The following is a 23,557-nucleotide window of genomic DNA, read 5'->3' as shown; positions in this document are numbered from 1 at the left end:
GCCCCGCGCTCCAGCCACTCGGCAGTTACCAGCTGGTCCCGCCCGCCCGACGCAGACACCAGGCAGCCAATCAGCGACTGCCACACTGCGGCCCGAGTCGGGCTAGGGGGTTGGGACCTCCGGCTGCAGGTCCGCTTGAGCCAGACCCGCGAGCACAGGCAGCCGGTGCGTGGAAGTCGGCTGGACCTCCGCAGCCCCCGCCGAGCCCCAACCCTCCCGGCCGCCCTCGCCTCACTTCACCGCCATGCGCCTCCGCCGCCTAGTACCGTTCCCGGGCGTGGCGCTCATCCTCGCTGCGGCTCGTCTTGCCGCTGCCTCCGACGTGCTGGAACTCACAGACGACAACTTCGAGAGTCGCATCTCCGACACGGGTTCTGCCGGCCTCATGTTGGTCGAGTTCTTCGCGCCCTGGTGAGGCCACTCTGCCGGGGTGGGAGGGAGGGCCAGCTGGGCCTGGGGCAGGGCGCGGAACGGTAGGGCCTACGTAGCCTCGGCGTCCTCCATCATTCCAGCGGGCCAGGCTGCTGCCGGCCAGTTCCCATCCCCAGGAAGCTGGAAGGTGCTTTGTCGAAAGCGGAGGAGTCGCCATGGATCGCCTGGGAGCAAGACCCCGGAAGAAAAACCCGAAGGCTTTTCTCGCGCAGGGCCACATCCATACCTCTGAGTTCTTGCGGTACTTCCTATTTGCAGAGGGTTTAACCATCCCCTCCCCCTCCATATGTATCTTCAGTCTCTAGGTGAGTCAGTATAAAAGCTCTCCACTCTGCAGAGGAGGCATCCCGAAGCCTTGGAGAGAAGCGAACGTTTCGGCAAAGCATAGAGGTCCTGGCCCCCAAGCTATTTACTTTCTTCTGGCCCCCAGACCCACGGCGGTTCGTTTCTATCCAAGGTCAATCAGTCAGTGACTGCAGAATGGCCATAAGTGCTTTCTTGAGGCAGGCAATTATTTTGTCCATTGCATACAGTTTTTACCTTAAGCTCATCATTTATTTCTCAGCACTGGCAGAGATCTCTGACAAAAAAGAAAGGCTGGGTGAACAAGAATAATTTCCATCAGAATCTGACCGTTGTCAGCTTTAATTAGGATTTCTGAAAAAGTAGCCAGTATTAAGAGGAGTACTCCTGTTTTAGGGTAACTTAACCCAACAAGAGTGAATTCCTTAGAGTAGAATTAAAATTAAAATATGTCTGGAGGGGAAGGGAGAGCAAGTAGGATTTCAGACCCTGTCATCCTGAGTGGTGGTGCTGTTCGCTTCATATCTTACCAGAGCAAACCATAATTATTTTAAAGCTCAGTAGATCCATGCTAATTATAATACTTAATTTTTCCCCTCCTGGCACAATGACCCTTAGTTAAAGACTATTCAAAATTATCAGTAAAACAACAAAGTTAGTGTATAACTTTTACTTACTTCTGATTCAGGTCTTCACTTATTCAGCTCAGCTGACTTGTTCAGAGTCACACTCAAAAGTCCTATAGTAAAGACCACCTGAATCAAAAGGATGTGTTAGAAGTGTTCACTTGTATTTTCAGCTTGTGACAGATTTTGTGGCCAGGGCATTCTTGTGGCTGACAGGACTGATTACATACTATAGATAAGTATTTATACATCTCTAGAACTCATGTTCTCCTTTGGAAATAACTCTTAATTATATAATCATGCTGTTCATTTTGAGGGGATGTCACTGGGTGGTTCTTTGACTTTAGGGGTCATATAACAGTTTAGGAATTGTTGGAGAATTCTGGGCCATTAGACTATAGTTTAAAGCAAAATTTTTAAATTTTCCAATTAAAGGCATTCTTTTCTACTTTAAATTGTTGCACGTGCTTCCCTTAAAACTACATATCCCATCATGCACCCTACTATCCCAAGAATTGGGCAGACTTCTGCTGTGGTGTCTGCCTTTAATTGGTTTAGAAGATAAGGTCATCTTCTGCAATGCCAGAAAGAAGGATCAGCTTTCTGAATGAGTGATTCAGAGTCAAGGAAGTCTCTTATTGATAATGTCTTTATTTCCTCCTCTATTTTTAATTATTAACATGTCATCTGGAAGTGTTTTCTTACTGCTATTCTCCTTTGCACAGATCAGAAGTACCATCTCCTGCTAGGAACAATTGAAGATTCCTTATTAAGAGTAAAATAATCCTATTTTGAGCAAGTTCTTTTTCTCTTTAGGTTTTTTTCCACTTTCATTTTACAAGTGAAAGTGAAAGATTTGTTTGAAGTTTACTTTGTAGACTATGGTTTCCATTATGAAGTTAATCATGTATATATTTATAAGGATAGGATTATCTGAATTTCTACAGGGAAAGGATAAATAGCCCCATAAAATATAATAATTTTCAAAAATATATTAATCAGTGTTAATTTTAAATCCTGAACATCTACTTATGTTGTAGATTTCTGTGCTACCCTCTAAACTTTTTAAATCTCCCTGTAGTGCTTAGGATGGAACCCAAGGCCTTGCTCATGCTAGACAAGTGGTCTACCACTAAACCACAACCCCAATTGATTTTACTACTTTCTAACACTAATAATGATATTTGATATACAGTGTTTCTAGTATGATATGTGGGACTGGGGATATAATTACATGGTGAAACACTTGCCTAGCATTCATGAGTTTTGATCCCCCGCACTGGGAAAAGAAAAGGATTATGTGGATAAAATAAAATGAAATACATTTGTATGTGTCTGTGGTACTGGGGACTGAACCTAGGGCCTCTTACACACTAAGCAAGTGGTCTGCCACTGTGCTACATCCCCAGCCCTTTTTTGTTTTAGGCAGGATCTTCTAAATTACCTGGGCTGGCCTTGAACTTGTGATCCTCCTACCTCAGCCTCTCAAGTAGCTGGGATTAGAGGTGTGCACCATCATATCCACCATAATATTTTTTTTTATATATTCTGTTTATTTCTTTACTCGGGTTCCCCCCCCACACACACTGCCAGTTTTAATCTTTTCAATATCAATATTTAGCTTATCAATCACTTTTTCCTTCCCTGGACAACTAACCAGTTGATCTTTCTACCAGACTGGTATTCCTATAGGGAAAGGACTATAGATTTTTCTATCAGATGTTAAAATAATAGCATCTGGCACATGGCAGCCATGAAATAATGATTGTTGGGTGAAGAATTATTGACCCTAGGTACCATCCCTGAGGGTAGGTGTATTCTTTGTGTTTTAATATTGCCTAGGGATGGGTGAAAGAGATCATGGTAGATCTTGATAGATCTGTATAACCCCGATTTTCCATAAATTCTACCTGACTTCCATTCCTGTCAGATTGAAGAGGACAATCTTGGTCAACCTCACTGAAATGCCTTTTGTGCATTTGTTGAACTTAGGGATATTGCTGATGCTTAGAGCAGTGGCTTATAGTCCCAGCCTTGCAGCTCACACATCATCTGGTTTTTTTCCCTGCATCCATGGGAATTCTCATTGGCATCATACATAATTTTTATTTTAATGTTCCATGAATATTTTTTTATTTGCATGTAGGTTTGACATCAACTGGTTTGACCTAATAGCTATTTTGTACGATTTTTTCTCTTCAAGGTGAAACTACTAACTCCATTCATTTAGCCTTGACAGTTACTACAATAGAAAGTCAACAGAAACCTCTCTTCTGTCACTTTATTCTCATTTCTGCCTTTCTGGTCCAGATTTTCATTGTTTGCTGTGTGAAATATGTTATCTTCTAGGTGACTCTGTTCTTTTATTTTTGGTACTGGGGATCGAACCCACTTAACCACTGAGCTTAACCACTGAGCCATATCCCCAGCCCCTTTTTATTTTTTGAGACAGAATCTCACTAAGTTGCTGAGCCAGGCCTTGAACATGCGATCTTCCTGCCTCAGCCTCCCGCATCCCTGGAATTACAGGCTTGCGCCACCATGCCCAGCTAGGTGGCTTTATTCTTGCCTCTGCTTTTTCCTTTCCTGTCAGCCCTATATATAGCTAACACAGTCATTATACCCATATATACATTCACATTTATTAGATCTCAAAAAAAGTCTTCATAGTTCTCTGAAGATATCATCTCCACCTCTTTCTCTGTTTTCTCATTATTGGAAATTGAACCAGGGGCAATTTTTCACTGAGGTACATTCCTAGCCTTTTTTATTTTTTAAGTTTGAGAGGGTTGTTTCCCAAGGTGGCCTCAAATTTATAGTCCTGCCTTAGCCTTCTGAGTCACTGGGATTATAGGAGTGCACCACTATGTCTAGCACCCTACCCAGTTCTCACACTCATTTTTTGGTACAGAATATTAAACTCAGGGGTGATTAACCACTGAACCACATCCCCAGCCCATTTTTATATTTTATTTGGAGACAGAGTCTTGCCGAGTTGCTAAGTGCGTCCCTAAGTTGCTAAGGCTGGCTTTGAACTCACAGTCCTCCAGCCTCAGCCTCCCGAGCCACTGGGATTATAGGCGTGCACCACCATTCCTGGCAATTCTCACACTCTTTAAAATGCTTTTTTTAAAGTGCATGTGCTACTGGGGATTGAACCCAGAGCCTTGAGTATTGAGTATGCTAGGCAAGCTATGTCACCAGCCCTGAAATGCATTCCTAAAAACCTTTGAATGCTTTTTATGTTCCACCAAACCTGGATTTCTTAGGTAAATTGGTTATTTTATTACATTGAATCAATTGGAATTTGTGTGCTTTGGTTACAACCCAAGTATACTAGCTTTTAGTTTATTATTTAAGATTAAAGGAATACAGAGGATATAGTAAATGGCATATCTGAGTTGTCACTGAGAGAGGAACCATTATGTCTCACTAAGAAAGAAATGCTGCCATTGAAAGTGTAATATGAATGTAAGACATCTCAACTTCAGGAAAAAAAATGCATCTATAAAGTACTATATAAGAAATATCATTTATTCCTTAATATACTACTCCTTATACAATGCTGTCCTGAAACTCAGTGGAGAAGACCACTCAGTCTGAAAAACAAAATCAATACAGTTGAGACCCCCTGTGTACTTCTTTCCCATCTAATGCCTCCCCCATCCTGAACTTGGTGTTTATCACTTAAGCCTTTTATACTTTTAGTAAATATATATGTGACCCTGTAGCATAGACTATTACAATCTTCCTTTTCATCACTCTTCCTTTGCTTAAACTCTTTCATAATAGATTTTGAATAGGACTCTGAAAACCTTGGAGAATATAAGCTCTTACAGTCCTTCGTCTTAAATAATTTTAGGAGTAAACTATATTAGTTCATGTTCCTTCCCTAATTTTTCCTTCTGTTTTCTGTTTTTGCTCTCTGGGAAGGTTGCAGAACTCCTTAACATTCTCAAAGTGATCCCTGTGCAACCCATTGACTTTTGAAAAGATGATGTACAGCTGGTGCTAGCCGTTCACTGATAAGAATATATTACCCCATTGCATGTACAATGCACCTGTGGGATTGTTAGGCCTTTCGGGCAGAGGACCAGGTGCTTCTGGTGGCCCTCTGGGAAAAGTAGTCAGTTTACATGCTTTTAACAGTTCTCATAGACAGGTGAACTGTGTAACTAAAATTCAGGCTTGCCATCTTAACTATATCATTCTAATACTGTGTTGGAAGTCTGTTGAGAATAAAAAGGCCTCTAGTAAGCTGATAGAGTACCTATTAATATTAAATCAGTGCTTTTTGGACCTTGTTTTCCATTACCCCTCAAACTGTGCTTCTGGTCAAAAAGAGTTATTGTAAATGGAGAAAAGGAAGTTTATTGTTGTTGTGTACCCCACCCTGACCTGAGAATTAAATCTAGGACCTTTGTACAGGCTAGGCAAGCATTCTACCCCTTTTATTTTGAAACAGGGTCTTCCAAAGTTCCCCAGGCTGACTTCAAACTGGTGATCCTCCTGCCTCATCCTCCTGAGTAACTGGGATTACAGTCATGTACCACTATGCCCATGTTGATTCCTAAAGAGTATTATGCTTGGGACCTTATAAGGTTTCAATCACTTTTGGTATGAGTGTGTGTGAGAGAGGTGCTAAGGCTTGAACCTAGAGCTTTGTGCATGCTAGGCAAGAGCTCTACCACTCCCAAACTCCTTAGTCACTATATTTTTAAGAACCAAAGTGCCGGTTTCCTAAGGGAAAATGTACCTTCCTTCAGGGAATGCTGCCAGAATTGGTGTTATTCATTTCATTTTGATCTCTTCAGTTGGTCAGATGGGCTTGAATCCTTTCCCTCTTTAGTTTGACTTATACTTCTGACTATAATTTCCAGGACTCTTGTTTTTTGGCCACCTTAGGGATTGAACCTAGGGGCACACTACCACTGAGCTACATCCCCAACCCTGTTAAGACAGGGTTTGCTAAATTGCCCAAGGTGCCCTTGAATTTGTAATCCTCCTGCTTTCGCAGTGGATTGTAGGTATGCACCATGGTGCCTGGTGCAATATATTTTCAGTTCAGAAAATAGATGTTGCCCTTGGACTACACCAATGTTATAGAGTCTACCTGGGCTTCAGATAAGACCTTTATCTTCTGAGAGCTCTGGTTTATATTGGCAATAATGATAATACTTGAGTGATGTTTTTGCGTTGGGAAGCATCTAGTAGTTCAAAAATAGTGTTACAGTTTGAGATTCTTCCTAGAGAGACATTTTAAAAATTGTAGGATTAAGTTGAGAATTGACTTTTTTACATTTATATAGGTGTGGACACTGCAAGAGGCTTGCCCCCGAGTATGAAGCAGCAGCTACCAGATTAAAAGGAATAGTTCCACTAGCAAAGGTGAGTAAAAGTGGATTCTTCCTTAAAAGGTATGAAGTATTTTAAATAATAGTATATACAATTAGCATTCATTTTCTCTACTCTTATGGTGCTAAGAAGGGTGAATACTAGTTTATGGACAAATCTGACTATTGTATTAATTATGGTATCAAAAAAAAAAAAAGACTAGGTAATTATTGGCATGAGAAATAAACTGTAGGGCTGGGTGACGGCACATACCTATAATCCCAGCAACTCGGGAGGCTGAGGCAGGAGGATCCAGAGTTCAAAGCCAGCCTCAGTAAAAGGGAGGTGCTAAGCAACTCAGTGAGACCCTATCTCTAAATAAAATACAAAATAGGGCTGGGGATGTAGTTCAACCCCTGGTACCAAAAAAAAAAAAAAAAAAAGAAAAAGAAAAAGAAAGAAACTATAGGGCTGGGGTTGTAGCTCAGTGGTGGAGCATTTGCCTAGCATGTGTGAGGCACTGGGTTCGATTCTCAGCATCACATATAAGTAAATAAAGAAAATAAAGATCCATCAACAACTAAAAAAAAATGTTTAAAAAAATTTTTTTTTAATCACAAATTCCACATCATTTTTTTTTTTTTTTTTTTTTTAAAGAAAGAAACTATAGGGTAACCATGCATGGTGGCACACACCTGTAATCCCAGCTACTCGGGAGACTGAGGTAGGAGACAAGTTTGAGGCCAGTCTAGACAACTTAGTGAGACCTTGTCTCAGAAAAGCATAGAAATGTTGTTTCATGGTGAAGCACCCAGGATTCAAATCCCCAGTACTTAGAAAAAGAAAGAAACTATATGATAAATAGGAATTAAGGGGCAAATATAAACAGTAAAAGTACAACTATGAAGGTTAGAGGAAAGTTATTGAGTAAATGGATTTCCTAAACTTCCATATGATATTCACAGTGAATAAGAAAGTGGCATGAGTATGTAATCAACTAGTCAAATATAAACTTGGTATTTGTTTTTTACAGTTAAAGTAATGTTTCAAGAACTTGGCATTGTTCTGTAGTAAACTCAGTTGTTCTACTCTAAAAGCTCATATTTCTGTCAACCTCAAATTTACATACATATATATGGCTATTTCTGGAAACTACGTTTAATCCTGATGTCAAGCAGCTTGCCATAGGGGAAGAAAGTGTAATCACAATTTAATTTCTGCTTTGTGTGACTATAAATGTGTTAATATTCTGGACCTTGGTTTACCTATCTTAGAACATAATGGATCATACCTCAGAATCCTGTGAAAATTAAGGAGATAATAATATATATACTGCCTGGTTTGGAATAAGTAGCTAAATAGATGGAAATTGTTTTCTTCTTGATAGTTTTCACTTGCTCTATAATGCTGTGATTTAGCCTACGTTCTAACTAATTCAGGGAGCATGTTTAAGTATTGATACCTTTGCTAACAATTCTTAAGATGATTTGCAAAATTAAGTTATACCCCATTCCAGCTATTTGATTATGTGTATTCATCCATATATCCCTTTGATAATAATTATTACCCAAGTAATGGACAAATACCTGGAGTCAGTGGCTATCCAACCATTGGGCCTGAAGGTGTAACTCAGAGGGAGAACACTTGCCTGGTATGTGTGACACTCTGAGTTTGAACCCTAGCACTGCAAAAAAGGAAAAAGAAGTAAGCCACTATTGAAAATTTAAGTGATTTTTCCCCCCCTCACATGTTCTGAAGCAGAAAAAAAAGGTAGAGACCACTGCTTTAGACGACTGACTCCAAGGGCAAAATTTAAATAGTACTTTTAGTGTCGTGTATGAAACCCAGGAATCTAAACTTTAAAGAATCTTTTAGACAATCTGTCTAAGGTATCAATAGTTACACATGCTTCTTGAACAGCACCAGTTAAACCAACACCAGTCTACCTTTAAGATCTAATGTTCGGTTCGATTTTAGGAGATAGGAAATTTTATCCATATACAAGTGTGTGGTGGTACACTTCTGTAATCCCAGAGGCTGGGGAGACTGAGACAGGAGGATCTCAAGTTCAAAACCATCCTCAGCAACAGCAAGCGCCAAGCAACTCAGTGAGACCCTGTCTCTAAAATAAAATATAAAATAGGGCTGGGGATGTGACTCAATGATTGAGTGCTCCTAAGTTCAATCCCCGGTACCCCCAAAAAATCTAATGTTCTGTGCTATGTATGCCAAGAATTGCTTGATATTCTGATGACTTAACAGTTCTAATATTTTGGGAATACAGCAGGTATTTGAATCTCAAAATAATTTGCGTTTTAATCTTTAGGTTGATTGCACTGCCAACACAGAAACCTGTAATAAGTATGGAGTCAGTGGTTATCCAACCCTGAAGATATTTAGAGATGGTGAAGAAGCAGGTGCTTATGATGGGCCTAGGACTGCCGGTAAGGATCCTGGATTATATCCGGGAAACTGAATTTGTTAAATACTTTGTTTTCGGCAGTAGAAACCTGAGAATGTGTTTTTCTACGTAACATATTTTCAGTCTTAAAAATTCCTCATCTAGGAGGGCACTTATTCTTTTTTATTTGGTGCTGAGAATCAAATTTAGTGCCTCACACATGCTAGGCAAGCAGTCCACCACTGAGCCACAACCCCAGCCCTTAATACATATATATTGGGTACCTACGTGATGCCAGATATTCTGTATACTAGGTGCTTGTTATTGATAAACAAAACAGATAAGCTTCACTTTTGTGGTGCTCACATTCTGGGTAATAAATGGAAGAAAGCAAAAAACAAGTTATAAAAATATATATGAATAACCATCTCATCTCACACCCCACACTTTAAAAAAAAAAAAAAGGGAGGGAATGTAGCTAACTGGTAGAACACTTGCTTAGAGACCTGGTTGTACAACAGTATGAATATACCTAATGCCACAAAACTGTATACTTAAAAATAGTTAAAGTGGTGAATTTTATATTATGTATATTTCGTAACAATTTAAGAAGTCAAAAATGTGTGTAGATGGGATAAATTGAAATAGTAATGAGAACATTAAAGGAGAAAAATAAAACCAGACTATGTGATAGTGATTGGGGGTGGGAGAATTGATAGTAATAGGGTGGTCAGGAAAGAAACCTTTGAGCTGAAACCTGATAGGAAGGAGCCACCGATGAGAAGATCTCAGAGCTTTTTAGGCACAGGGAAAGTAAGTGCAAAGAGGCTGTAAAGTATGACTAAAATTGCTAGGTTGGAGGCCCAGAAATACCATGTGGTCAGAATTTGATTAGCAAGGATGAGAGGTGAAGTTTGAGAGGTTAAGTGGCAGCTCAATCCTGTAGAACTCAGTTAACAAGAAAAAGAATTCTTACATCATATAGAGTTTCAGCTTGTGTTTATTATTACATAATTCTGTATATTTTACCTTTTCATAATGAAAGACTAAGAGGAAAGAAGTTTGGGGATTTTAGGAGATAGGAAATTTTATTCATATACAAAGCACTGCAAAACATGGCCCCTGGCCAGGTGCTTGCTGCACATGCCAGTAATCGCAGGAATTTGGGAGACTGAATCAGGAGGATCAAAAGTTCTAGACCAGCCTCAGTTAACTTAGTGAGACCCTGTCTCAAAGCATAAAGGGCTGGAGGTGTGGCTTAGGGGTAGAGGGTCTCTGGGTTCAGTGCCCATTAGAGGGGAGGGAGGATGACCCCTGCCTAACTGATTCCACCTCAAGATTGTTTTGACCTTAGGCCCTTTGCCCTGCCTGTATTCACAGCCTGAAATGATCTTTCCTCTTGTTTGAATGGCTTGCTCCTTTGTTACTCCGATCATGGTTTAAATTTGATCCCAAGAGGTCTAATCTCATCAACCTCTTAATCCTCTGCATAGCACTGATTACTCTCTGATTTTTTAATTTTATTTTTTAATTTATTTTTTTGGTACTAAGGATTGAACTCAGGGGCATTTTACCACTGAGCTATATCCCAGCTTCCCAGCTTTTTTTTTTTTTTGGAGACATGGTCTTGCTAAGTCATTGAGAATGTCACTAAATTTCTAATATAGCCAGATTCAAACTTCAGATCCTCCTGCCTCATCCTCCCAAGTCTCTGGTATTACAGATGTGCACCACCACACCTGCCTACTATTTGATATTTTTTTAATTGCATATTTATTTGGAAACTTACTATATTGTCAAGAAAGTAAAACCTTTGATTTGTTTACAGTTCTGTCCCCAGCACATAGACTCTCCACCATATAGTGGATACTCAATAATTCTTTGCAGAATGCATGAATAAGTATTTTAGCCCAACTGAGATCTCTTAACCAACACTCAAATTTTTAACATTCAGCTTTTATCAGTTTAATCAAGGGTATGGCTAATAGTTATTGATACATTTTTTTTCAGAACTTGGTCAGGTCTTAACTAAACTAGATGGATCCAGCCACAATGCTGCTAGGTAAATATTCCCACTTGGGCTTTCACATAGAGTTCTTATGGAGAGTGTCTCAGCATCTAACCAGGAGGTCAGATGTTTGACTACTTATTTATAAAGTCTTGGCCAAGAGGGATTGTTTTGTTCATGTGCAACCTCTAAGAATCTTGCTCTTTGCTTCCTGTTTAAACTGATTACTCAGCAGTTCCATTTTGCCTTCCAGAGAATTTTAGGTGTTCGGTTTATTAATTTATGTTCTGATATAGTGATGGCAGCTACCTTGTGGACTAAATAATTCATATCCAGTTTCAACTAATCTATTGATAAAAACTCTCTGAGGGAAAATCTTTTTTGAAATATCCATAAATGGAAGAAGATGAAGGGGGAAAAAGTAATTCAGAAGTATAGAACAGGCTCAGTCATGTTGAAAGAGTTAAAACAGTACTGTCTTAGGAAATAATGATAGTACTTAGAAAAGAAAGGAGTGGAAGAGGTAGAATATCATGGAGGAGTAGCACATCTGACCTGTGTTTTGTACTTTGAAATGGTCTTAGTGGCCCCTAGGAGGAAGTGGAATAATGGCCTGGCCGGCTATTGGTCTGCCTACTAGGCCTCTGGGTGTGCACACACACACGCGCGTGCGCCTGTATGTTTGTGGTGCCGGGGATCAAATCCAGGGCCTCAAGCATGCGAGGCAAGTGCACTACCACTTAGCTATATCTACCTGTGTGTATGTTTTTTAATATATGTATTTAAATTTTTTGAATTGACATGATTGTACTTGTGAGGTACAGTGTGATTATTTCAATATGTGATGATCTTTTTAAAATGTTTTTAGTTACCCAGCCCAGTGCTGCTCTGTAAGAAAGTGCAATTTTGGCTGGTTCCTATACAGGAGCGATTCTCCATATATAGTTTATATATTCCAGTATAAGCTAACCAAGTCCCTGCATTTTTTTGCTTTGTTTTGTTTTAAAAATTTAAGGTTACAGGTGACTATGCATTGCTTAAGAATAGGGATTTGTCTATTCATTTAATTTATTTGCAAAATGGATATTTACTAAAGGTTTTATGTGGTAGGCACTAGAATTTACTTGGTAGTAGAAGTTAAAAATAATAGGTGAATCTCTTTGGAGGGCAGTTTAACAATTATAAATACATACACACTTCAACCAGTTAACCCGCTTACAGGAATTTGCCTTGTAGATATACTCTGTATGTATTAATACAAGGTTGTTTAATACAGAATCATGTGTAGCAGAAAGAGCTTGGAAACAAATTTCTATCATTTGTAGCAGGTTAAATAAATTATAGTACATCCATTCAGTGAAGCACAATGTAACTAATAAAAGGTTGAGGTCGCTCTTTATGTATTGATGTCAATTACCTCTAAACTATGTTAAACAAAATAATAAAAATAAAGAATAGCATATGTATATGCTGCTATTCTGAGAGAAAAAAAGAATAAATATGTAATTGCTTATTTGTACATAAGATGTTCGGAGGGGGCTAAGGATATGGCTCACAGGTAGAGCACTTGCCTAGCATGTCTGAGTGTGATCCCCTGCACCACAATAATAGACAGACTGATTAAAAAATAAAGTACTTGGTCCACTGAGTTTTGGCAAGTGAATGCTGCTCTGCAATCACCACCATATGCAGCATGTGCAGCACATTTCTAGTGCCTCTGTTTTCCCATTTAAAAAAAAAAAAGAAAGAAAGAAAAGAAATTTGGAAGGTTATACAAGAAACTGAAATCTTACCCTATGTGGAAGAAACTGGGTGACTAGGGACAAGGATGGGAAGAAAACTTCATTGTTTCCCCTTTTGTACCTTTTGAATTTTGAATTGTATGAATAATTACCTTCTCAAAAATTCAAAGTTAATTGTGTTTCTGTAACTTTCATCTTCTAAGATGGAATTGTCAGCCACCTGAAGAAGCAGGCAGGACCAGCTTCAGTGCCTCTTAGGACTGAGGAAGAATTTAAGAAGTTCATTAGTGATAAAGATGCCTCTGTAGTGGGTAAGTAGCAAATATTTAATTATGCCACAAAATCATCAGCTTGGTCCCAGCTATTTGGGAGACTGACACAAGAGGATCACTAAGTTTGGGGCCACTAAGCAAAATCTTGTCTCCATATATAAAGGACTGGGGATGTAGGACAGTGACAGAGTACCCCTGGGTTCAGTCCCCATTGGCAGCTTAAAAAAATAAACAACTGATAGGATTGGGTCAGCATTACTATAATATAGAAGAAAAAGGTGTTTTGACTATGTATTGTTTTTGTTTTGGGGGTGTTGTGGGGTGGGATTACAGTTCTTGCTGTGTTGCTCAGGCTGCCCAGAATCCCCAATCAGAACTGAAATTACCAGATGCACAGCACCACACCTTGCTCTATCACTTTTTAAATTCTGAGATTTAACTCCTTTAGTAGGTAGGTATGACTGAAAATAAGGTTTTAAGGCAAGAGGAAATAAATAAATAGCTCATGTATGCTGTTTTCACAATAATAGGGGAATTAAAATTTTAAGAAACAAATTGCTAGGATTTGTCACATTTTTATAGCCATCTTGTAAGAGAGAGAGAGATCATGGTGAATAGGAAGCCAGAAAAGAGGGACTAGTCTTGCTCTTGTTTTTAAATGTGACATAGGATATGTTTTACTGAAAATTAAATTTAAATATGTATGCATGTGTTTGTGCTTCTTTTAATTTCCTAATTACTATAATAAAATAACTTTCTGATTTATCATTTAAATTTGAGTAAAAGCCAAGCCATTTTTCTGGGTTTTACTAATTCTGTATATTTTATAAGGAGGTAACAATAAGTAGGCATTTATTAGACATTTATGTTTCAACCACTTTTCTAGACTTGAAATTTTAAAGATAACACATAGAAAAAAATAAGTTATTTATAGATTATTTTGACATATTTTCTAATTTAATCCTTCTAACACCTGATGTTCCAGAAACTAAGAAAGTTAATGATTTGCTCAGATTTATTCTGTTTTGAAAAAGTAGAATGAAGACTTGAACTCTGATAAATCCTTTCCCTTGGCCATCTCAAAAATATTTCTTTACAGGGTTGGGGAAGAATTCTTATCCTGAATATTGTGTCATATATCCCAGGTAGTCATCACAAAGCAGACCTGAAAAATAGAAAAATTGGGGCTGGGGAGATAGCTCAGTTGGTAAAGTGCTTACAAGCACAGGGCCCTGGGTTCTATCCCCAGCACTGCAAAAAAAAAAAAAAAAAAAAACGAAACCACCAGAAAAATTTAAAAGTCTTGCACTCAGTATGTACAGCTGAAAATGACCAATCAGAGCTGAAATTACCAGGTGTGAGCACTCACATAGAGTGCGCAAGGCCTTTGGATTCAGTTCCCAGCTCCATATAAATAAATAAAATAAACAAGCAAATAAGTCTTGACTATCTCTTAGCACTTATTGTTTTTTTGTGTTTGACATTTTCAATGTAGGTTTTTTCAAGGATTTATTCAGTGAAGCACACTCTGAATTCCTAAAAGCAGCCAACAACTTGAGGGATAACTACCGATTTGCGCATACCAATGTTGAATCTCTGGTGAAGGAGTATGATGATAATGGAGAGTAAGTGACTGAGTTGAATGCCCTACTAACTGGTGATTTTTATGTCTTTTGTTTCCAAAAGTTTTATTGAGCACTTGGTAGGCATTAACCTAAATGCTAAAAACTATTGTTGCTTCTAAAAGGCATCTAGTAGGGGAGACTTTAAGCAAATATACATAAAAATGTAAGTGTATGGCTAAGGGTATAGCTTAGTGGTAGAGTGCTTGCCTAGTGAGTGCAAGGCAAGGTTCATTTCTCGGCACCACACACACACACAAATACATATGGGTATAAGTGGATGTTAATATTTGTTATGATATAAAATGTCTACAGAATATTTTAGGAATACAGAAAGGAGGAGGGATGGGGAATGGTATCAGAAAAAGCTTCATAGAGGAAGTGACTTTTGAAGGATGAGTTTTTTCCAAGCAGGTTATGGTGGTTGGGATGAAAATTATTCTTAAAAAAAAAAATTTGTTAGGGCTGGGGAGATAGTTCAGTTGGTAGAGTGCTTGCCTTGCAAGCACAAGGTCCTGGGTTCGATCCCTGATACCGCAAAAAAAAAAAAAAAAAATTTGTTTTAATTAGTAGAGATAAAGCAGCAGGGGAATAAGATGGCCTCAGCATATTGGAACCTGCAGGAGTACTAGGCTACTGCTTGTTAACTAGACCATAGTGAAAGATAAAGTTGGAGAGGTTAGCAGGGAGCAAATTATGGACCTTAAATGCTATACAGAAGAGTTTAGATTTTTATCTTTTAGATACCTGAGAAGTATTGAAAGATTTTTGAGGGGCTGGGGTGATAACTCAGTCAGTAGAGTGCTTGCCTTGTAAGCATAAGGCCCTGGGTTCGATCCCCAACACCCAAAAAAAAAAAAAAAAAAAAGATTTTTGAGTTGGGAAGTAATGTGGTTAATTTTGTATTTAAGTAACAAAGTTACTGGGACCCACACAGTAGTGTTTTGAAAGAAGAATAGGGCAAGACAGGAGAATCTAAATAAAGAGCTGGAGATATGGATCAGTGGTTAAGTGCCTCTGGGTTCAGTCCCCGGTATGTGGGGAGCAAGGGGAAAGATATAAGCAATAGGAAGGATGTAAGCAATAGGATTCAGTCATAACTATGTATGAAAAGGGAACATCCAAGGTCTAAGTTTCTAACAAATTGGATGACTGGATCAATAGTCATCGAGTTGGGAAACAAATGAATTTGAAAGGAACCATAATGAGATGTTTTGGATACTGTGAGTTTGAGAAGCATGTGAGTTTTCTAGATGGTGATAACCCAGTGGATAGTTAGATAAAAGAGACTAGAATTCAGGAGAAGTGCCCCCCACCCCCATGCTGGTGATTGAATCCAGGGCTCTGTAAATGACTAGTCAAGCACTTTATCACTGAGCTATATCCCGATTCCTTCAAGTCAATCACATGTTAAATGATTATAACCATGGGATTAGATGAGCTCACTCAGAGTGGGCATATAAAGTAAAAGATGTGTCAAGGGCTAATGTTAACTTATTTATATTTAACAAAATATGTGTTTACTATGTGCCATTTACTGGTATTACTCATTTTAATCCTCCTAACAAGCCTATGAGACAGGTTTTATTGTTATCTCCATTTTATAGAATAAAAGGACACAAAGAAGTAATTTGCCTAGATTGTCACAGCTAGCAAGAGGCAGAACTTAATTTGAGCAATAGAGTCTGGTTATAGATTGGTAGGTTTGATCACTAGTCTCTACTACTTCTTTGTTTGAGACACCAGGTGTATAAATGGTTGGGGAGTCACTAGTGGCTTATTAGCTAGCACACCACATCAGTCTGTTAACTTTTGGTTTGTTAATTGTACTGTGTCTCTCATGCTTGCCACCTAAACCTGTCTACTAGCCTCACAGAGGTTTTATAGGAAAGGTGTCTTGAGTTCCTTATGTATAACAAGATCATAACATCATTAAAAATCTTGTTTGGAATTGCTTGTTCTTGAAAATAATTACTCTGATAATGACAACCATGCTTTAAAAAAAAAAAAAAAAAAAATCCCTGTTCAGCATTGTTTATATTAGGTTCTTATTTGCTATATAGTTTTGCTATGTAGTTTCCCTGTGTCCTGTGAAAATACCTGTGTTTTAATGACATAAAGTTAGGTAACTATTTGAAGAACAAGGGGGTTGGGATATAAATCAACAGTAGAGCACTTGCCTAGCACATGAGACCCTGGATTGATTCCGATCATCACAAAAAGAAAAAATATATATATTTTGGAAGAATGAGAAAGGGATATAACGACTTGTAGGCGCCAATATGTAGCCAAAAGCAAGTGATGAAATTGTTTGGGGGTGTATGTGGTGGGGGGAGAAAGAATAAAGAAGAAACTAGAGGCCAGATATCAGTAATTAGAACCATCATGTTTTCTTGGAGAGGTGGTACTGGATAAAAAAAACTGTGACTCAGAACCAAATCTAAGGTGAACAAAAAGCTAAACATTAATGGTATTTGTTTTCTTACATGTCACAATGGATTTAGTAAAGTTTGGCTGAATATGTGAGGCCGAGTGGTACCAGCAAGAGAAAATTTTTGCTTGGGAGGCTGAGGCAGGAGAATTGCAAGTTCAAAACCAGCCTCAACAACTTAAAAAGACTCTGTCTCAAAATTTAAAAAGAATAAAAAGGGCTAGGGATGTGGCTAAGTGGTTAAGTGTCCCTGGGTTTAATTCCCTATATCCAAAAAAAAAGAAAAAAGAAAAAAAAATTTCTAAATCTGATTTATTGGGATGGAGAAATTTAGGACAAAAGAATTTTATGTGAACTTAAGCTAAATATTTACATGGTTGTATGCCTACTTACATTTTTAACTGGAAGGGCTCTTACAGATATTTAATGAAGTGCTTTTTTTTACCAAGTGAAAGATTAGTTTCCAATAAGAGCAAGTTCTGCTTTACACTATTGGGCTTTGAGGTAAACTGGGATCTGTTACTGTTTTTCAAGATTTGGAAATTAATCATCCATTCTAACTCCCTTTTGAGCTGATGGAAAAACCTAAGCATAGAATTAAATTGACCCTCTGGTCCAATGTCATTGAAATTAGTGGTTGAGCTAATATTGAAACCAAAGTCTTCTAATCTCCCAAGCCAAAGTTTATTAAACCCTTATACACAATTATTACCCTCAAGATCAAGGAGGTTAGTCATCTCTGTATTGATGAGAAAGTCATGTTGCCAAGTTTGTGGTCCCAGTAAAGAGGGGAGTTTTGTTTGTTTTTTCTTGGTACCAGGAATTGAACCCAGGGGTGCTTAACCACTGAGCTGTATCCCCAACCCTTTTTTATTTTGAGCCAGGGTCTTGCTAAGTTGCTTAAGGCCTCACTAAGTTGTTGAAGCAACTTTAAATCTGCAGTCCTTCTTCCTCACCCTCCTTTGTGTCACTGTGATTATAGACATGCACCACTGTGCCCAGTTCCAAAAAGAATTCTTTGTCCTTAGTGAAAGCAGCAAAAGTAGATAGTCTGAGCTTTAAATGAACAATAGGAGACCAGGTCCTCTGCTACCCTATCACACTGATAAGTTTTTTGTTTTTTGTTTTTTAAAGGGGCATCACCTTATTTCGTCCTTCACATCTTGCTAACAAGTTTGAGGACAAAAGTGTGGCATATACAGAACAGAAATTGACTAGCAGCAAGATTAAAAAGTTTATCCAGGAAAACATGTGAGTACCTCTTTATACCTTGTCTGAAATTTCTTTGCTTCACTTCAGTTTATTTACTTCAGTTATTAAGCAGAGCCATGTTGTGGCTTATAGCCTATGCAAGTATATTACAGCAATAATCTGTAGGCCCTAGAACATTTATTGTGGTGCTGTACAGTATATTGCTCAGTATTGTCCTAAAGGTTGAAAATGACCTTCCTTTATAAATGATATAGTTATTTTGTGATAATTCTATAATATAGCTATAAATTATCAATGTTTTTAATTATTTTATTTCAGTTTTGGTATCTGTCCTCACATGACAGAAGACAATAAAGATTTAATACAGGGCAAGGACTTACTTATGGCTTACTATGATGTGGACTATGAAAAGAATGCTAAAGGTTCTAACTACTGGAGGAACAGGTAATAAGAATCATGTTTTCCCTTTGCAAACAAGTTTACCTAGTGTATTAGCAGTTCCTTCAAATTGTATTATTACCATGTGATGTAAGAGCAGATAAGAGTGGGAACATTTAGGTCCAAACACTTTGTGAAGCCATAAGAACAGAGAGCATAAACTATTTCCAAAATCTGGTGAGCATGTCTTCCATAGGCGTTCCTTTGTGATGTTACAATTCTAAACCTTAAAGTAAAAGGTGTAAATTTGATGTAAAATGCACTTAAAACACCACTACAACTCCTGGTGCATTTTACCCTTAGAAATTTTCTTTTCAGATCAGTCATTAGGCCTGCAATAGTTTCTACAGTTATATAATATAGTAAGATAGAGTGATAATGGACCAGTTGATGGGGTACCACGAATTTGGCAGTGAAGTTCAGTAAGACATTGAAATATACAATATTCCTGTGTTAGTGCACAGGAACACAAGTTCAGACTGATCTCAGGGGGCTGCCTAGAACTACAGAACCTGGTCTTTGCTTTCTAACCTCAAAAATTCTTTACTAGCTTAGCATAGTCTTAGCAAAAGTATCTCTTGTTTCTCACAGAGTAATGATGGTGGCAAAGAAATTTCTGGATGCTGGACACAAACTCAACTTTGCTGTAGCTAGCCGTAAAACCTTTAGTCATGAATTGTCTGATTTTGGCTTGGAGAGCACTACTGGCGAAGTTCCTGTTGTTGCTATCAGAACTGCGAAAGGAGAGAAGTTTGTCATGCAAGAGGAATTCTCGTGAGTTGCTAGTTAACATGGGTTCCGTCCGGATTTGATTCTGCAAGAAAATTGTTAAAGCCTTTTATGCTACTGAGAATTTATAAAGAACAACATTGAAATGTGAAGATAGGAAGACCTATGACTCAATTTTCTCAGTTCATTTATAGATACTTTAAGGATCATGATTCTTAATCATTTCCCTAACAAAAGGATGACAGGTTGGAATTTATATATGATTGCACTCCACTAGAAGTAGTAGAAAAAAATGGAGAACCTCTTTGAGATTGATGTAGTTTGAAACCAATTCCCTTCCCTGTCAAGTAGAATGTGTTTTCTACTAGAATACCACATGAACCTAAAGTAGACAGGGGGATTAGAAAGATCTTAATACCCCAGACCAATTTTTACCTTTACCTTTGACACTTTGAAGGATTAAGACAAGAGAAAAATCTTTGAGTCAACCAGTAAAACAAGATATAAATGGCACTGTTCTCCAGAGCAACAAAATCAGATTTCAGTCTCATAAAATCAATCTCCGAGAGACCAGTGTTTCTTCCTTTTGAACTTCCTAATCCACAAAGAACACATTGGAAATAAAATGAGTTGATTTGTTTCTCATTCAGTCTAATTCCATATATTGAGAAATAGAGTCCTCTCCTTTATTTCAGCTGTGAAACTGAAGCTAAAATATGTAGGAATTATTCAGAGAAATTGCTTTTAATCCTGTGATGGGAGTAAACAGATCTGACCTGTCTTTCCAATTGCAGGCGTGATGGCAAGGCTCTTGAGAGGTTTCTTCAAGATTACTTTGATGGCAACCTGAAGAGATACTTGAAGTCTGAGCCTATCCCAGAGAGCAATGATGGGCCTGTAAAGGTGCACTACTCACAACCTCACTATGTGTATCAGCAGTTGCCTTTTTTTTTTTTTTTTTTTTTGCAGGGGGCCGGGGTGGTGGTGGGGTGGGTACCAGGGATTGAACTAAGGGGCACTTGACCACTGAGTCACATCCCCAGATCTATGTTTTCTATTTCACTTAGAGACAGAGTCTCACTGAGTTGCTTAGCACCTTGCCAATCCAAAGGCTGGCTTTGAATTCACTATCCTCCTGCCTCAGCCTGCCGAGCTGCTGGGATTACAGGCATGCACCACCACATCCCGCACCTCCTCATCTCTTTATTCGAAAAATGCTGATTCTGAACAGAGACCTTGCTAGATGTTTTTGGTTTTCTCCTCACCTCCTTAAGTCATAAACAAACAATGGCAGAGCTCATAATATTCATTAGGGACAGGAATATAAAACCATAGAATTTTCCTGGGCTTGATTACTCTTTGAGATAGATCAAGATAACCCTTAGGGCTAGAATTGTAGCTCAGTGGTAGCATGCTCACCTAGCATGTGTGAGGCCCTGGATTCGATCCTCAGCACCACATAAAAATAAAATAAAGGTATTGTGTCCACTTACAACAAAAAATATATTTTAAAAAAAACCCTTAGGAATAGTTTTGTAGCTTTGAAATTATTTTAAGGAATGGCTAGGTAGTAATATTTCCTGTGACTTTCTGAACATAGTTGGAAAGATAGACATGAGAATGAGGTGGTTAATGGGAAATGAAGATAATCTTCAATACAGCCTGTAAATACGATTTGTTTTCCATGACTGATTCTTTTCAGGGCTCATACATCAAATTTGAGAGGGATTGGATCCAGAAACAAATAGTGTATTTATTCTTCACTATACAACTAGAGAATCTTTTGTGTTTTCCAGGTAGTGGTAGCAGAGAATTTTGATGAAATAGTGAATAATGAAAATAAAGATGTGCTGATTGAATTTTATGCCCCTTGGTGTGGTCACTGTAAGAATCTGGAACCCAAATATAAAGAACTAGGAGAGAAGGTAAGTCTGAATCCTATTCTGAAGATAGAATTTGAGTGGGAAATTGATGTAATATTAATATTCCTTAGGTGCTGGTAGATTCCCCCCACCACCAGTTTACTCACTCTCTCACTCTCTCTTGACTGCCCCCTACTGTGTATAATCTGTAGTGCTTCAAATACCCACTTTAACCTTCTACTCTTCAGACTCAGCCTAGATTATGGATAAAAATATCTAGATACTTCTGAAGTTTGATAGTGACTTACATGAACTCATATTTTTTTTATTTTAAAACACTTGGATCAGCCCTTATAATGTCTTATTTGGGCCAAGTAAATTTAAAGGTGTCTGTATATGAGTAGGGTTTTTTTTTTTTTTCTTGTTTTTTTTTTTCTTTTGAGATGAGGCCTCATTGTGTTGCCCAGGCTTGCCTTGAACTTGTGATCCTCCTGTCCTAGCCTCCCAGGTATCTGGCATTATAGGTGTGCAGCACTAAGCCCAGCTTTATGTGGTCTTAATATGTAGGAGCCAATAGAAGAAAGGAAAGCTGGAAGGTTGGGTACTATTTGTAAGCATCACCACTCTTACCATCTGAGCAGCAACTTGACCAGGTGTTTGAAGACAGATTGTTTAAAATCCTGAACTGACTAAATGTGCCTCAGTCACTGAAAACTTGAAATTTAAAGGTCTAATCTTTACTAGGCTAAGGTTGTAGCTCAATTGTAGCACCTACCTAGCATGTTTAAGGCCCTGGGTTTGATCCCCAATACTGAAAAAATAAAAAATAAAGGTCTAACCTTTTTATTAACAGCTCAGCAAAGACCCAAATATTGTCATAGCCAAGATGGATGCCACAGCCAATGATGTGCCTTCTCCATATGAAGTCAGAGGGTAAGTAGACTAAAAAGTTTTAAATTAACACAAGAATCTAAGTAATTGGCAAGAAAAAGTAAGCTTGTAAGTTACCAGACAACTGTTTCTTTATTGGATATGGTTTTGGGGTTTTCATGTTCATATTCAAATTGAGAACAGAATCACCTATTCTTTTTCTTTTTTTGGTATCAGGTATTGAACCCAGGGTAACCACTGAGCCACATACCCAGCCCTTTTTATATTTAGAAACAGGGTCTTGCTACAGTGCTTGCCTAGCACATATGAGGCACTGGGTTCAATCCTCAGCACCACATAGGAATAAACAAATAAATAAAATAAAGGGTTTTTTTTTGTTTGTTTTTAAGATGTAATTCAGTCACTGATGGAGAATAATATCTAATCAGATTTGAAATCGTAAAGAGAATTCCCAGAAACTTGAGGAATTAGAGTTAACTTGAGAACCAGAAATTAGTAAATTCTTCTTTGTTCTATCCCCAGTTTTCCTACCATCTACTTCTCTCCAGCCAACAAGAAGCTAAGTCCAAAGAAATATGAAGTAAGTGCATTGTTGTCCCCCACTAAACACACACACACACACACACACACACACACACATATATATGCATATCCAGTTCTTTCATTGGATCTGTTTAACTGGAAATTCTTTCAACATTTATGGCAATAATATGTTTGCTAGTGTGCTTTTTCAAACTCAAAAGTCTTCCAATAGGGGGAAGAATCCAGGATTCTTTAAAAAGTTAAATTTTCAGAGTAATCTTTTTTTTTAGGGTGGCCGTGAATTAAATGATTTTATTAGCTATCTACAACGAGAAGCTACAAATCCCCCTATAATTCAAGAAGAAAAACCCAAGAAGAAGAAGAAGGCACAAGAAGATCTCTAAAGCAGCAGCCAAACATACCACTTTGTAAAAGGACTCTACCAGAGATGAGAAAACCATTGGGGAGGAATGGGATCCATATGGGATTATTACCTCTCAGGGCTGAGAGGACAGAATGGATATACTCTGAATCCTGTTAAATTTTATCTAAACTGTTTCTTAGCTGCACTGTTTATGGAAATACCAGGACCAGTTTGTGTTTGGTTTTGGGAAAAATTATTTGTGTTGGGAAGAATGTTATGGGGGTGGGGGAATTTGAGTTGGGGGGTTATTTTCTAATTTTTTTTTGTACATTTGGAACAGTGACAATAAATGAGCCCCCTTTAAAGTG

The 23,557-nt window shown here is 38.2% G+C and overlaps 1 protein-coding gene across 1 annotated transcript; it reads left to right on the top strand.

The window, feature by feature from the left end:
* Positions 1-105: 105 nt before the first annotated feature.
* Positions 106-23,557, top strand: Pdia3 (protein disulfide isomerase family A member 3). The gene is made up of 13 exons (XM_047539844.1): positions 106-411; positions 6,671-6,749; positions 9,022-9,139; positions 13,050-13,157; positions 14,614-14,743; positions 18,306-18,422; positions 18,702-18,827; positions 19,413-19,595; positions 20,345-20,453; positions 21,347-21,475; positions 22,266-22,345; positions 22,826-22,883; positions 23,116-23,557. Exons 1-13 carry the CDS (start codon positions 245-247, stop codon positions 23,227-23,229), a joined length of 1,518 nt encoding a protein of 505 aa, XP_047395800.1. The 5' UTR covers positions 106-244; the 3' UTR covers positions 23,230-23,557.

The sequence above is a fragment of the Sciurus carolinensis genome, chromosome 2 (genome assembly GCF_902686445.1).
Source record: "Sciurus carolinensis chromosome 2, mSciCar1.2, whole genome shotgun sequence".
In the NCBI taxonomy this organism is placed as follows: Eukaryota; Metazoa; Chordata; class Mammalia; order Rodentia; family Sciuridae; genus Sciurus; species Sciurus carolinensis.
The sequence above is the reverse complement of the archived record's forward strand: the minus strand, read 5'-3'. Positions and strand labels throughout refer to the sequence as shown.

Coding starts and splice junctions, on each gene's coding strand:
- Pdia3 (XM_047539844.1), top strand. CDS start 245: ATGCGCCTCCGCCGCCTAGTACCGTTCCCGGGCGTGGCGCTCATCCTC. Junction 13,158..14,613: donor TAAAGATGCCTCTGTAGTGG/GTAAGTAGCAAA, acceptor TTTTCAATGTAG/GTTTTTTCAAGGATTTATTC. Junction 19,596..20,344: donor GTCATGCAAGAGGAATTCTC/GTGAGTTGCTAG, acceptor TTCCAATTGCAG/GCGTGATGGCAAGGCTCTTG.